The following is a 16,337-nucleotide window of genomic DNA, read 5'->3' as shown; positions in this document are numbered from 1 at the left end:
GCTAGAGCTCCCTGTCAGCTGTCACCACCCCCAGCTCCTTCAAGGTCAAGCCAGTCACTTCAAGGATACCATCCATCCATCTTGCCTTTGGTTGGCCCCTCTTCCTTTTTCCTTCCATTTTCCCCAGCATCATTCTCTTCTCTAAGCTTTCCTGTCTTCTCATGATGTGGCCAATGTACTTCATCTTGGTCTCTAATATTCTTCCCTCCAATGAGCAGTTGAGCTTTATTTCCTGAAAGATGGACTGTTTGGATGTTCTCGCGGTCCAAGGCACTCTCAGAACTTTCCTCCAACACCACATCTATATTCCTTCACTCAGCCTTCCCTATGGTCCACCTCTCACATCCGTAGGTGACTACAGGGAATACCACTGCTTTTACTATGCGGATCTTCGTTGAAAGGGTGCTGCTCCATTATCTGGGTGGAAGCCACAAGGGGGCAATGGAGGGAAAAGGATAGTCCATTTTACACGAGGGGGCGGGGGTGGCAGATTGAAGGAGTAAATCTATTTCCTCCAGTGTTATCCCCCTTACCCATGTTGCTGTTGTTATGACATGGGAAGAATGGAAATGGGACGGAAATAGTTTCCGCCCTACAATTCCCCCCTTGGAAAATGGACTATCCTTCTCTGCCTGGCACCCCCTTGTGGCCTCCGCTGGGATAATAAGAAAGTGAATGCGAGAAGAGATAGACCAGGCATGGGCAAACTTCGGCCCTCCCTCCAGGTGTTTTGGACTTCAACTCCCACCATTCCTAACAGCCTACCGGCTGTTAGGAATGGTGGGAGTTGAAGTCCAAAACACCTGGAGGGAGGGCCGAAGTTTGCCCATGCCTGGTCTATCTCTTCTCGCATTCACTTCTCGCATTCACTGGCTGTTAGGAATGGTGGGAGTTGAAGTCCAAAACACCTGGAGGGAGGGCCGAAGTTTGCCCATGCCTGAGATAGACAAAAAATGAGAAGGAAGCAGAAAGGGAGGAAGAAAAAGGGAGTTCAAAACAAAGAGAGTGAGCAAGGCAAAAAAGTGAAAAGAAAGGAAAACAAAGGAGGTGGGAGAGAGGGAGAGAAGCTAAGAAGAGACAAAGAGAAGGACCAGCAAGTTGAACAAAGGGAGGGAAAAGGAGAAAGTATAAAAAAGGGAAAGAAGAGAGAACAAAGGAGGGAAGAGGAAGGAGAGAGAGAGAAAGGAGGTCGAGAAAGGGAAAGAGAGGGAGGCAGCGAAGACAGGAGGAAGAAAGCAAGAGAGAAAAGGGAAAGCAAGGAGGCAGCCTCCCCCTCCCCTTTTTGCTCAGACTAGAAAGGGGAGGGGGAGGGGAGAAGGGGAGGGGCTTGCCCAAGCCACGCCCCCCTCCTCCGCGTGGGAGCCCCTCCCTCTGCCGCCGCCGCCGCCGGAGAAGTCGGGACAAAGTTTTGGAGCTGGAAGAAGAGAAGGAGAAAGAGATAGAGGAGGAGGAGGAGAAAAAGAGAAAGGAGGAAGAGGACGAAGGAGAGCTTCGCTTCGTCCGCCTTCGGAACTTGGAGCCCCGAAGGAACCCGCCGGAGTTTGGCCTTCCCCCTCCCTCACTCCTCTCTTTCTTTCTTTCTTTCTTTCTTTCTCTCGCTCTCCTTCCCTTCCCCTCCTCCTCTTTCCTTCCTTATATTTCCTCCTTTCTCTCTCTTTCCTTTCTCTTTCCTCTCTTTTCCCTTCTCCCTCTTTCCTCCTTCTTTTCTCTCTCTTTCTTCCACATTTCTCTCGCTCTCCCTCACTTCTCCTCTTTCTTTTTCTCTCCTCCCTCCCTCAATCTCTTCTTTTCTCTCTACCCCTCCGCTCTTTCCCTTTCCTTCCATATTTCTCCCGCTTTTTCCTCTTCTTCTTTTCTTCCTCTCTTTCCTTCCCTTCTTCCTCTTCTTTTCTCTCCCTTTCCTTCCTCCCATACTTCTCTCTTTTTCCCTCGCTCTCGTCTTCCTCTTCTTCTCTCCTTCCTCCTTCCCTCGCTTTCCTTCCTTCCCTTCTTTGCTTGTTCCTCTTCTTTCTCCTTCCTTTCACTCCTTCTCTATCCTTCTTTCCATATTTCCCTCTCCCTACCTCCTTTTTTCCTCTTCTTCTTTCCTTCCTCCATCTGTCTCTGTATTTCTCTCTCCCTCCTTCGCTTCATCCTCTTCTTCTCTCCTTCCTTCCTTTTTCCTTTCCTTCCACCCTCTCCCCTTTCTTCCCCTCCTCCTTCCCCTCCTTTTCCTTCTATCCATATTTCTCTTTCCCTCCTTCTCTTCTTCCTCTTTCCTCCCTCCCTCCCTCTTTCCTTCTTTATTCCCCCTTCCTCTCCCTCTTTTTTTCTCCTTCTCTTTCCTTCCATATTTCTCTCTCCCTCCTTCACTTCTTTCTTTCCTCTCCCTCTTCTTTTCCTCCTTCTTTCTTTCCTTACATATTTCTCCCTCCTTCGCTTCTTCCTCTTTCCTCCCTCCCTCTCCTTTTTCTTCTTTATTCCCCCTTCCTCTCTCTTCTTTCCCTCCTTCTCTTTCCTTTTCCCCTTATTTCTCTCTCCCTCCTTCACTTCTTCTTTCTTTCTTTTCTCTCCCTCTTCTTTTCCACCTTCTCTTTCTTTCCTTCCATATTTCTCTCTCCCTGCTTCGCTTCTTCCCATACTTCTCTCTTTCCTTCCCCTCTTACTTTCTCTCCCTTTCCTTCTTTCCTCTCCTCTTTCCATCCACATTTCTCTCCCCCCCCCCTCCTTTGCTTCTTCCTCTCCCCCTCCTCCTTTCTCTCTCCTTCCTTTCTCCTTCCTTCCTTCCCTTTGGCCAACATGTCTTCCATCCTGCCCTTTACGCCTCCCATCGTGAAGCGGCTGCTGGGCTGGAAGAAGGGCGAGCAGAATGGGCAGGAGGAGAAGTGGTGCGAGAAGGCGGTCAAGAGCCTGGTCAAGAAGCTCAAGAAGAGTGGGCAGCTGGACGAGCTGGAGAAGGCCATCAGCACCCAGAGTGGAGGCACCAAGTGCATCACCATCCCAAGGTGGGCCCCGTGCACACACAAACAGAGCAGGGTTGCATCCACAGTAGGCCTTGGCCAACTTGGGCCCTTCCAGGTGTTTTGGACTCCAACTCCCACCATTCCTCACAGCCTCAGGCCCTTTCCTTTTCCCCCTCAGCCGCTTAAGCGGCTGAGGGGGAAAAGGAAAGGGCCTGAGGCTGTGAGGAATGGTGGGAGTTGGAGTCCAAAACTTTGGTTTTGCAGGAGGGTTATCCAGCTATAGCACATTTTCTAATAGTTTTTCTATGAATCTCTCATCATTGAGTCTCAACCGATGCAAACTACTTTGTGGCAGCCACGAAAACAGAGTTTCTGGAGTGCAATAACTTCTTTCAAAGTCAGGACCACACAATTAAACAGGAAATAACACTTTCAAACCAGGAAAATAACATTTTAAAAGTTTGTTACGTAGTGTGACGGATTTGATTCCAAATGTCCTCTAGGAATCTCTAGGGCATGTTGATGTCATGCCTTTGAGGCCTGCCTCCTTTTGTGCCATGGTCATACCATTTTTCTAAGAGTCACACAATATATGTAACATAGGTAAAAGTAAAAGTTTTCCTCTGACATTGTCCAGTTGTGTCCGACTCTGGGTTGTGGTGCTCATCTCCATTTCTAAGCCGAAGAGCCGGCATTATCCGTAGACACCTCCAAGGTCATGTGGCCAGTATGACTGCATGGAGTGCCGTTACCTTCCCGCTGGAGTGGTCCCTATTGATCAACTCATATTTGCATATTTTCGAACTGCTAGGTTGGCAGAAACATACAACACATTACGGTTGTAATACATGTATATACCTATGTATGGTGTCCCCGGTAGCACAGCAGGTGAAACAGCAAAGCTGCTGAACTTGTTGACTGAAAGGTCGGCAGTTTGAATTTGGGGAGTGTTGTTGAGCTCCCACTGTTAGCCCCAGTTCTGCCATCTATTTATTATTATTACTATTATTGACATCATTATTATCACCATCATTATTATTGACATTATCATCATCATCATTATTTTTTATTGTTGACATTACTATTGTTACTCTTATTATTGTCATCATTGTTGATATTTTTATTATTGTTACATGTACATGCCTGGCTGAGGGGAGTTGGACTAGATGCCCTTTGGGGACCTCTTCCAATGGAGTCTCCTCTAGAATTTTTTGAACTGAGGTTGAGTGGCCATCTGTTGGGAGGGCTTAGACTGTATCTACTTACCTGGCTGAAGGGGGTTGGACTAGATGCCCTTTGGAGACCTCTTCCAGTAGAGTCTCCTTCTCTAGAATTTTTTGAACTGAGGTTGAGTGACCATCTGTTGGGAGGGCTTAGACTGTGCCTACCTACCTGGCTGAAAGGGATTGCGTTGGATTAGATGCCTTTATGGAGACCTCTTCCAGTGGAGTCTCCTTCTCTAGAACTTTTTGAACTGAGGTTGAGTGACCATCTGTTGGGAGGGCTTAAACTGTGTCTACCTACCTGACTGAAGGGAGTTGGATTAGATGCCCTTTGGAGACCTCTTCCAGTGGAATCTCCTTCTCTAGAATTTTATGAACTGAGGTTGAGTGGCCATCTGTTGGGAGGGCTTAGACTGTGTCTACCTGCCTGGCTGAAGGGGGTTGGATTAGATACCCTTTGGAGACCTCTTCCAGTGGAGTCTCCTTCTCTAGAATTTTTTGAACTGAGGCGGAATGGCTGTCAGTTGGGAGGGCTTTAATTGTGTCTTCCTATCTAGTTGAAGGGAATTGGATTAGATGCCCTTTGGAGACCTCTTCCAGTGGAATCTCTTTCTCAAGAATTTTTTGAACTGAGGTTGAGTGGCCATCTGTTGGGAGGGCTTAGACTGTACCTACCTACCTGGCTGAAGGGGATTGGGTTGAATTAGTTGCCCTTATGGAGACCTCTTCCAGTGGAGTCTCCTTCTCTAGAACTTTTTGAACTGAAGTTGAGTGGCCATCTGTTGGGAGGGCTTAGACTGTGCTACCTACCTGGCTGAAGGGGGTTGGATTAGATGCCCTTTGGAGAGCTCTTCCAGTGGAGCCTCCTTCTCTAGAATTTTTTTGAACTAGGTGGAATGTCCATTTGTTGGGAGGGCTTTAATTGTGTCTTCCTGCCTGGCTGAAGGGAGTTGGACTACATGCCCTTTGGAGACCTCTTCCAGTAGAATCTCCTCTAGAATTTTTTGAACTGAGGCAGAATGGCCATCTGTTGAGAAAGCTTTGATTGTGTTTTCCTGCCTCAAGTACGTTGGGCTAGATACCCTTTGGGGGTCCCTTCTTCCTCCTTTTCACTGCCTTTGTTTTGGTTGCAAGAATTGGGGGGAGCATTTTCCAGGCGACACACAGTTTTGAAAGCCCTACTCTCGGACCTCCAGAGCCATTCTGTGCTCAGCTTCCAGTACGATTCAATCATGAAGTCATCCCGGAAGGCCTCGAAACCCCTAGAGTGGGGGGAAATACGATTTTTTGGAGTTTCTTTTCCCACTTTTTCCTCTGCCCCTAACTCCAGCCATCGCTGAGAACCAACTGTCGACATGCACACTTTGTGTTTAATGTCTTTCTCTGTTGCCATGAATAATGTGGGCCTCTGGCTGTATCCCTGTTGTCTCCTAAACCTGAAACAAAACAAACAGGACAATCTGCTTCTTTGGTTTTCTTAGGCAGCTGCTCTCTTTCCAGCTCTGGGAGCATTTGGGGCTCTGATTCTGGCCATTTGTGCCTGTGCCTTTGTGGACACATGATGAGCCAACGAGCCTTTGTCGTTCACAGGTTTTGTTTTGTTTTTCCAGACATGGGAGCCCTGCTCAGTCTTGCTCGGTCTTTTCTTTGACCAAGTTTTGCTGAGCTGGAAAAAGTGAGCTGTTTCTGATTGTTCATATGATCCTTTTCTGCACCCTTTCCTCTCTTCCTTTGAAGCATAAGGCAACACCGAGAAGCACTCTTCCTTTGGCAAAGAAAGCGAAAGTTCATGTGCCGTCCAGAGAGCTGCAATGGGGGGCTCTCCTCCTCCTTCTCTTCCTTCTTCTCCCTGGTTTGTTTTCCTCGCCCTTTTGCCTCTTGCTTTCCTCTCGCTCCGTAAATGTGTCTCTTGGCTGTCGGGATGATTTAGTGTGGAGCGGCTGGCGCGCACAAAGGAGCATCTGTTGGGAGATGTGCTGCCGTTTGAGTGGCATTGAAACGCCTCTTTCACCCAAAGGCAACTGCAGGCGCCGAAGCCTTATTGGGAGGCTCCTTGGCATTGGGATGGAGGCCTATGTCCATTGGAAGCCATGGGGAAAAACACTGGGCCTCTCCAGGGATCAAGAGGTCTCTGGGTGCATCTACACTGTAGAATTAATGCAGTTTGACACCCGTTGAAATGCCTCGCTCAATCCCAGGAGAGCAGTTTGGTGAGGCACCAGCACTCTTTGGCAAACAAGGGAATAGACATTATTGTTGTTGTATTGTCGAAGGCTTTCATGGCTGGGATCACTGGGTTGTTGTAGGTTTTTCGGGCTATATGGCCATGTTCTAGAAGCATTCTCTCCTGACATTTTGCCTGCATCTATGACAAACATCTGTGTGAGGTCACAACCTCTGAGGATGCTTGCCATAGATGCAGGTGAAATGACAGGAGAGAATGCTTCTAGAGAACATGGCCATATCGCCCAAAAATCCTACAACAATTGTTGTTATCATTGTTGCTATTGTCGTTATTATTGTCATTATTGTTTTTTATTGTCATTATCATCATTGTTATTATTTTATTTATTTGTTTAAAGCATTTATATTCCGCCCTTCTCACCCCAAAAGGGACTCAGGGCGGAGCACAACGTATAAACAGCCAACATTCAATGCCGAAACATATTATACCATACACATACAAAAGCATTAAAATCACTTATCTTGACGTTAAAATGCACTAGTTAAAACTGTTTCAACAACCATATTGAATTTGGTTGGCATATTAAGGGTTCCTATCGCTGCCTCATTGCACAGTCCCAAAGGCTCGGTCCCACAGCCATGTTTTTATCATCCTTCTAAAGAAGAGGGAGGGGGCTGACCTGATCTCATTAGTAAGGGAGATCCATAGCCGAGGGGCAATTACTGAGAAGGCCCTGTCTCTCGTCCCCGCCAAACGCGCCTGTGGTGGTTGTGGGACCGAGAGCAGGGCCTCTCCAGAAGATCTTAATCTCCGCAGTGGTTCATAGGGGGAGATGTATTCGGACAGGTAAATTGGACTGGGGCCGTTATTGTTATTGTTGAGTTGCTGTGAGTTTTCCAGGCTGTATGGCCATGTTCCAGAAGCATTCTCTCCTGATGTTCCGCCCACATCTATAGCAGGCATCTTCAGAGAACCATTAAATCTCTGAGGATGCCTGCCATAGATGTGGGTGAAACTTCAGGAGAGAATGCTTCTGCAACATGGCCATACAGCTCGGAAACTCACAGGAATCCATTTATTCTGGCCATGAAAGTTTTCAACAGTACGTTATTTTTATTATTGACATTATTATTGTCAATTATTATTGTCATTATTATTGTTAGTTTGATTATTGACATCATTATTATCATCATCATTATTGTTATTTTCTAGTATTGATGTTATTGTTTTGTTACATGTACATAACACAGTACACCTGCACATTAGGTCCTAGTGTCTCGGATTCGCTCTGAATATCAGGCTCTTCCTAAAGGCCTAGAAGAGATATTATTATTGTTGTCATTATTATAGTTATTTTTATTACTGACATTATAATTTTCATTATTATTATCGCCATTATTATTATTATTGTTAATAACCTCCCAACAAAGGATTCCCCCAGGCAGTAAGAAACCAGACCTTGAAACTGCTAGGCCATTAAATGCTAATCAAGGTGGCTAATTGAAACGTTCACACCTTCTCAAACAGACAAGAGTTCTTTCTCCCATCTTGGACATTCCACAGATATATAAACTCCATTTTCTTAGTTTCCAACAGACCTCACAACCTCTGAGGATGCTTGCCATAGATGCAGGTGAAATGTCAGGAGAGAATGCTTCTGCAACATACAGCCTGGAAAACTCACAGCAACCCAGCGATTCCAGCCATGAAATCCTTTGACAATACATTATTATTATTATTATTATTATTATTATTATTAATGTCCCACTTTTTTCCTCCCAAAGGCATCTCAAAGCATCCAATGATAAATACCTTCACCATGTATAAATTAAAACCCAAAGCATATATCAACATTAGACTAGAATTAATTATAGGACTGTGAAAAATCCACGCTTAAACCACTAAAAAATCTATTCAACTCCACGTAGTGTCAAATCGCACTAGTTCTACAGTGTAGACACACCCTTGCTTGATCCCTGTATTTGTGCATAAGAAGAAGAAAAAAAATCTATTCAGAGTGCATCTGCACTGTAGAATTGATCTAGTTTGGTGCTCCTTTGCCTCCTTTTCTGGAGTTGGTTCCTCAGAGTCATTCTGTTAGCTAAGTAAAGTAGAATAATGTATAAATAATCTTTCAGGGCCAGTGATGCCTGCCATTTCTCTGTCTTAAGTTCCCATCAGACTGGCTGTTGAATTATGGCAACCCCATGATGCATTTCATAGGGGTTTCCTTAGGCAAAGACCACTTAGAAGTGGTTTGCCATTTCCTTCCTTGCAGAGTTAAAAATGGAACTAAGAACTACAGGAAATTAAGTACCAGATCACAGCAGAGATAAAGGAATGAGCAGTGGCTTACCCACCAATGCCTCTAGATGGCCCTTCCCTTAAGGTGCATCCGCACTGTAGAACTAATGCAGTTTGACCCCACCTGGAGTTGTAGTTCTTCAAGGCCTTTGACCTTCCCTGCCAATATCTGTCTGTCTGTCTATCTATCTATCTATCTATCTATCTATCTATCTATCTATCTATCTATCTATCTATCCACCCATCCTTCCTTCCACCCATCCATCCATCTTTCTATTGATCAATCCATCCACCCACCCATCCACCCACCCATCCATCCATCCATCATTCTATCTATCTGTCTGTCTGTCTGTCTGTCTGTCCGCCCATCTATCCTTCTATCCATCCATCCTTCCTTACCTACTTACTTCTGTCTGTCTGTCTGTCTGTCTATCTATCCATCCATCCACCCATCATTCCATCTATCATTCCATCTATCTATCTACCCATCCATCTATCCATCCATCAATCATTCTATCTGTTTGTCCATCCATCCATCCATCCATCTATCTATCCATCCACCCACGCATCTATCTAACCATGCATCATTCCATCTATCTACCTACCTATCCATCCACCCACCCATCATTCCATCTATCTACCTATTCATCCATCCATCAATCATTCTATCTGTCTGTTTGTCCGTCTGTCTAGCCATCCATCCATCCATCTCCATCTATCTATCTATCCATCAATCATTCTATCTGTTTGTCCGTCTGTCCATCCTTCTATCCATCCTTCTATCCATCCTTCTGTCTTTCTGTCTGTTTGCCCATCCATCCATCTATCATCTATCTGTGTTATGAGTTTATAGAGTCTTTTAAGAAACATAACCAGCCTTGAAACAGATGCGACATGAAGATGTTCTCTGTGTCTTTTTGCATTTTTGAGTAAATTGCAAGCGCCCTCATTTCACCATTGGGTTGTACGCAGACCTAGGCAACGGCCTCTTGTTTTATTTTCTGCAAGAATTCTGAATTCACCCAAATAAACAATTTATCCTTGCTGGCCATAATGCATTGGATTAAAATTGGGGAGGGAAATTCCCGTTCGGAGCTGTTTGTGTGGATTGGCAGGGAACGGGTGCAGACGGCGAGGAACTGCACTCACCGGCATCCAGACATCCCGGTCTGACTTTTCGCCTTGAATTTTCATAGAATCATAGAGTTAGGAGGGACCCCCCCCCCCCAAAATCCAGTCCAACCCTCTTTTCTGCAGGAAAAGCCCAATCAAAGCACCCTCACTAGATGGCCATCCAACCAAGTGTAGTATCCTACATGTCTCCATTTAAATACCTTTTTACATGGACTTGTATTTTGGGAAATATGGATTGCAAAGGATGTCTGAACATTGGAGGCTGTATAGATGCATGTCCATTAAATGGAGAATCCTCTGTCTCTACTTTGAAGTTTGAAGGATTTTCTCTTAGGTATTGATTTTGGGATAAGCTAGGATTATAAGGCTTTTGGTCTTCCAGGTATTTGGGGACTCATTTACACTGTGGAATTTACACTTTCTTCCTTCTCTATCTCTTTCCTTCCTTCCTTTGCTCTTTGCTTTCATGCTTCTTTCCCTCCCTCCCTTTTCCTTCCCTTTTTGTCTGTATCATCATTTAGCTTTTTGTCATTTAGATTTTTTGGCTTTTTAGGTCTCTTCTGCTGTGTTTTTCAGTGTTTTTTTTTGAGTGATGGTCACTTGTTGGCCTGATACGTGTCTTGTGTCCAAATTTGGTGTCAATTTGTCCAGTGGTTTTTGAATTATGTTAATCCCACAAACAAACATTACATTTTTATTTATATATAAGATATATGTGTGTGTGTGCAATGTGTTTCCTAGAGTGCAATCAAAAGAGTGCATGGAAATGGTATAGAAAAGGGAATGGGAGGACTCCATATGGCGATCGTTCCATCATAAGTATATATTGTAATGCAATATTTAATGCTAGCATTTGAATAGTGATTCAGAAGTGGAGAAGGCACATTTCAGTCCTCTTCCACTAGCAGTAAGTCAGCTGACCTTCGGGGTTTTTTTTGGGTCGGAAAACATCCTTTCCCATGCTTGTGCCACCTCTGGGCCCGCCTTTGCATTCCTCGGATGCTTGGCGGTCAACCTTACCCCGGTTCCTGTGATACTGAGGCATTCATCTCCATGCACTCGCTTGTGTTTGCACAGGATTTAAATATGCAGTTGATACATAGCACACTTGACTCTCACACCCATCATCCCCAGCGGGAGAATGAAAATGTAGGCCTAGGGCAGAGCTTTCCAAACGTTTCTTGTCGGCGACACGCTTTTGAGGCCTGCATCCTTGCACGACACGGTCATTCAGTTTTGCTAGCAAGCCAAAGGTTAGACCAACCCCTTGTATGAGTTTCATGCAATATTATAATAGAGATAATTTCATATACTCTTTACCAGGTTTGGACATGTCTCCTTGACTCTTCTTATTTGTTGCAATTGATTCTTGCATAATTCCCTTTATAGCTGCTCCATAGGGCTCCTCGCAAACATAATTGTCAACAAATGATATGATTGAGAGATGGAAAGTGTAGATAGATAGGGTTGAGTTCTGCAGGCTGAGAGGGACGGTATATAAATATAGTAAATAAATAAATCTATCTATCTGTCTGTCTACCATTTAGATATATATATTAACCAACGCTGGCAAATAGTAGATTTGCATGAAGCCCAAAGGAGTGGATCAATGACAAATCGGATAGGATAGGATTATTCATAATATTGGCCATAGTTTCATCGTGTGATTTATATATATATATATATATATATATATATATATATATATATATATATCTCCAATATTTAAGGCTAATATTTGAATAGCAATTTGTCACGTACTGGAAGTTGGGGAGTCTCTCTCTCTCTCTCTCTCTATATATATATATATACTATTGATACAGAATATCAATTGAAAAGCAACCTGAAGGGCCATCCAATCTAGCCCTCTTCTGTCAGAAAGGGAGACATCCAAGCCCTCCCAACAGATGGCCATCCAGGCATCAATAGATACACTATATTCTCTGATCTATCATAGGATCCAAGAGATGGAAGGTACCCCAAGGTCCATCCAGTCTGCCCTCCTTTGCCATACACCATCAAAGCCCGCATGAGAGATGGCCATCCAGCCATAGAACTATGCACTATATTCTGTGATATATCTATCATGGGTCCAAGAGATGGAAGGGGACCCAAGGGTCATCCAGTCCAGCCCTCTTCTGTCATAAAGGGAGACATCCTGGCCCTCCAGCCATAGATAAATACACTATATTCTCTGATCTGTCATAGGATCCAAGAGATGGAAGGTACCCCAAGGGCCATCCAATCCACCCTCCTTTTGCTATACACCATCAAAGTCCTCATGAGAGACGGCCATCCAGCCATTCACTATATTCTGTGATATATCTATCATAGGATCCAAGAGATGGAAGGGACCGCCAAGGACCATCCAGTCCACCCACTTTTCCATACACCATCAAAGCCCTCCCGACAGATTGCCTTCCAGCCATAGAAAGATGCATTATATTCTATGGTATATTTATCATAGAATCCAAGAGTTGGAAGGGACCCCCAAGGGCCATCCAGTTCATTCTTTCGCCATATACTATCAAAGCCCTCCTAATAGAAGACCATCCAGCCATAGAAAGATACACTATATTGGTGATATATTTAGATGAAAGGGACCCCTAAGAGCCATCCAGTCCACCCCACTTTCTCCATACACCATCAAAGCTCTCCTGACAGATGGCCATCCAGCCTTTGCTTCCAAACTTGCAGAGAATGGAGATGCAATCACACATCCTCCAGTGAGATGATGGTGACATGGCTGTCTGTCGGGAGGAATTTGACTGTGCCAAAGAGGGTTGGACTGGATGCCCATTGGGTTCTCTTAGTGCTGTCCTGGGGTCTTTCTAGCCATAGGCGGCTGATGTTTTTCCCTCCCAAAGAGGCTCTCTCTCTCTCCAGCTGCTGCACATATGGGACACAAGGACGGGAAGCCAAGAAAGATGAAACCCAACGCCTTCCCCTCCCCAAAAGCCTTTCCCTTCAGCCGTCATGAGGTTTCTGGGCAAAAGGTACCCCATTTCCAGTAAATTCCTGCCCACTTGCTCAAATTCCTTTAAAAAAATACTCTGTGTGTGTGTGTGTGTGTGTGTGTCCTCCTTTGCTTTGCTACACTGGATTGCTCAATTCTCAAGTCAGATTTTAAAAGAAGATAATCTCTCTCTCCCTCTCTTTCCCTCCCTTTCTCCCTCTATTTTTCCCCTTTGGCTTTGCTTTCCTCAATTACACAGTTTGTTCACACACACACACTCCTCTTCCTTTTTAAATACACGCACATATATAAACACACTTGCTTGCTCTCCTCTCTCTCCCTTTTGCTTTTCCTTTTCTTAGTTGTACGGTTTGGGTCACATAAACACACTTGCACTCTCTTTTAAAAATATATATGCACACCTAAACATAAACACACACACATAGACCTCCATAGTGTGTTAAATTGCTGGGCTGCTGAACTTGCTGACTGAAAGGTTGGCATTTTGAATTCTGGGAGTGGGGTGAGCTCCCACTGTTAGCCCCAGCTTCTGCCAACCTAGCGGCTCAAAAACATGCAAATGTGAGTAGATCAATAGGTGCCGCTTCTGCGGGAAGGTAACGGTGCTCCATGCAGTCATGCCGGCCACATGACCTTAGAGGTGTCTAGGGACAACGTCGGCTCTTTGAAATGCGCACTACACCCCAGAGTTGGACACAACTAGACTTCACATCAAGGGGAAACCTTTACCTTATAAGTATATATGTGTGTGTGTATACACACACACACACACATGGTCACTCTCTTTCTCTCCCTCCCTCCTTTTCTCTCTCTCTGTCCCCCCCCCCCTTTTGCTATTCAATTTGGTCTATGTATTTGTGTATGTATTATTATTATTATTATTATTATTATTATTTCTTAAGCGGCTGAGGGGGAAAAGGAAGGGGCCTGAGGCTGTTAGGAATTGTGGGAGTTGGAGTCCAAAACACCTGGAGGGCCCAAGTTTGCCCAGGCCTACTGTATGGCTTCTGGAGCCTTTTCGAGAAGACGTTGACAGAAAGACGGACATAGATGCCCGTGGTTACGTTTCCCTTCTTTTCTTTCTGTTCCTTTAATTTGGTTTACTTCCTTTTCTATATTTAGGGTTGAAAGCGGATAGCAATTCAGCTGTCATTCTATGTAAAGGGATCGGTGGGGGAAATCAGCTGAGGAAGTAGGACTGTCTACAAAAAATACCAGAAGTTGCAATGCCTTCATAGGCTGAGCATGCCTTGTCTTGTGTTTTCATTGTCAGCACGGCAGAAGAAATTAAGGCTGCATCTACACTGTAGAATGAATGCAATGTGACTCCACCTTAAGGGGCATGCTATGCAGTCATGATCAAGGCTCTGGAGAACAAGTCCTATGAGGAGCGGCTTAAAGAGCTGGACATGTTTAGCCCAAAGAAGAGAAGGCTGAGAGGAGACTTGATAGCCATGTATAAAAATGTGAGAGGAAGTCATAGGGAGGAGGGAGCAAGCTTGTTTTCTGCTGCTCTGGAGACTAGGACGTGGAACAATGGCTTCAAACTACAAAAAAGGAGATTCCTTCTGAACATTAGGAAGAACTTCCTGACTGTGAGAGCCATTCAGCAGTGGAACTCTCTGCCCTAGAGTGTGGTAGAGGCTCCTTCTTTGGAAGCTTTGAAACAGAGGCTGGATGGCCATCTGTCAGGGGTGCTTTTAATGCAATTTTCCTGCTTCTTGGCATGGGGTTGGACTGGATAGCCCACGAGGTCTCTTCCAACTCTATGATTCATGGGAGTTGTAGTTTTGCAAGGACTTTTGCCTTCTCTGCCAAAGAGTGCACACTGCAGCTCCAAGTGGTGTCAAAACAGTATTAATTCTACAGTGTAGTGTACTCCTATACATGAGTATATACGGTACACATTGGAGTTTGGGGTTTTCCTCCTCCTTCGCTTTTGTGGTCCTTTAGCAACTATTATTTTCCTTCCCAGTCCTTTCCAAACTACAAGTCTTGTAATTGCATAGTATTGATCCATGGCAGTTAAAGAGGGGTCAAACTGCATTCATTTTACAGTGCAGATGCACTCTATACATAGGTATATACGGCACTTTTTATTGGATTCCACAATTTGAGGTTTTCCTCCTTTCTGGCTTCAGCAACTATTTTTAACCTTTCCAAGCCTCACCAAACTACAACTCCCATGATTCCATAGCATTGAGCCAAGGCACTTCGTGGTGACAAAATTGCATAATTTTCGGTGTTGATGCACCCCTGTACATGAGTATATATGGTATTTATTATTAGATTCTGTAGTTTGAAGTTTTCCTTCTTTCTACCTTTCATGAGCTTTCTGCAACTATTCCTGTCTGTTCCAAGCATTGAGCCATGGCAGTTAAAGTGGGGTCAACACTGCATTCATTCTATAGTGTAGATGCACCCATTTACATGAGATAATAATAATAATAATAATACACTGCCACCATTTAAAATAGGGATCAAAATTGCATTCATTTTACAGTGTAGATATACCCTTATACATGAGTATATATGGTACTTCTTATTGGAATTTCCCTCCTTCCTTGGTCCTTCTGCAACTATCTTGGCCTCATGTTAGCTGCCCCGAGTCCCCTCTAGGGAGATGGTGGCGGGGTATAAATAAAGTTGTTTATTATTATTATTTAAAACACAACAAGATGAGTCCACAGCAGACAAGATCACTCTGCTGGCTGTTGCATTGGATCACACATCGGAGACTTCCCAAGTGTCTAGGACTGTGTGATGTATCAGCAAATAATGCATGCAGATCCCAGTAAGGGGACCTTCTGCAGCTGGCAGACGGTAATTTTGTGAGTGCTGATTGTGTTTAAGTGCAGGCCAAGGTCTTTAGGCACTGTACCCAGTGTGCCGATCACCATTGGGACCACATTTACTGGCTTGAGCCAGAGCCGCCGCCTTCTTCTTCTTCTTCTTCTTCTTCTTCTTCTTCTTCTTCTTCTTATTATTATTATTATTATTATTATTATTACCCCTTTCCAGCATTGATCCACATCAGTTATAGTGGAGTTGAAACTGAATTCTTTCTACAGTGTAGATGCACTCTTTTATATGAGTATATACGGTACTTATTGTTGGAGTTTTCCTCCTTTCTTGAATCTTATGCAACTATTCTTACCCCTTCCAAACATTGAGCCACGGCAGTTACAGTGGGGTCGAAACTGCATTCATGCTACAGTGTCGATGCACCCTTATACATGAGTATATATGGTACTTATTGGAGTTTTCCTTCTTTCTTTGGCCTTCTGCAACTATTCTTATCTCGTCTCAGCATTGATCCACATCAGTTAAAGTGGGATCAAAACTGCATTCATACTACAGTGTAGATGCACCCGTATACATGAGTATATACGGTACTTATTATTGGATTTCCTGGCTGGAGGTGTGCCTCTCGTCTTGCAACTCTGCTGCTCCCTGCCAAGGCCTCCCTCTCCCTTTTCCTCCCAGCCCTTCTCTGTTTATGGGAAAGACGGGCCCCTCCTGCCCGTATCCTATTACATGCCATGCAGATGTGTGCGTCTGTCCGCACAGGC

General features: G+C 44.5%; 1 protein-coding gene across 1 annotated transcript in view; it reads left to right on the top strand.

Moving 5' to 3' along the window:
* The first annotated feature begins 1,351 nt into the window (after positions 1 to 1,351).
* Positions 1,352 to 16,337, top strand: part of SMAD3 (SMAD family member 3) — a 74,969-nt gene continuing 59,983 nt past the window's right edge. Inside the window, exon 1 of the mRNA XM_060755373.2 lies at positions 1,352 to 2,984. Within this exon, the coding sequence (XP_060611356.1) occupies positions 2,779 to 2,984 (206 nt within the window). The 5' untranslated portion in view covers positions 1,352 to 2,778. The remainder of the gene's footprint in view (positions 2,985 to 16,337) is intronic.

This window comes from Anolis sagrei, chromosome 9 (genome assembly GCF_037176765.1).
Source record: "Anolis sagrei isolate rAnoSag1 chromosome 9, rAnoSag1.mat, whole genome shotgun sequence".
NCBI classification, from domain to species: domain Eukaryota; kingdom Metazoa; phylum Chordata; class Lepidosauria; order Squamata; family Dactyloidae; genus Anolis; species Anolis sagrei.
The sequence above is the reverse complement of the archived record's forward strand: the minus strand, read 5'-3'. Positions and strand labels throughout refer to the sequence as shown.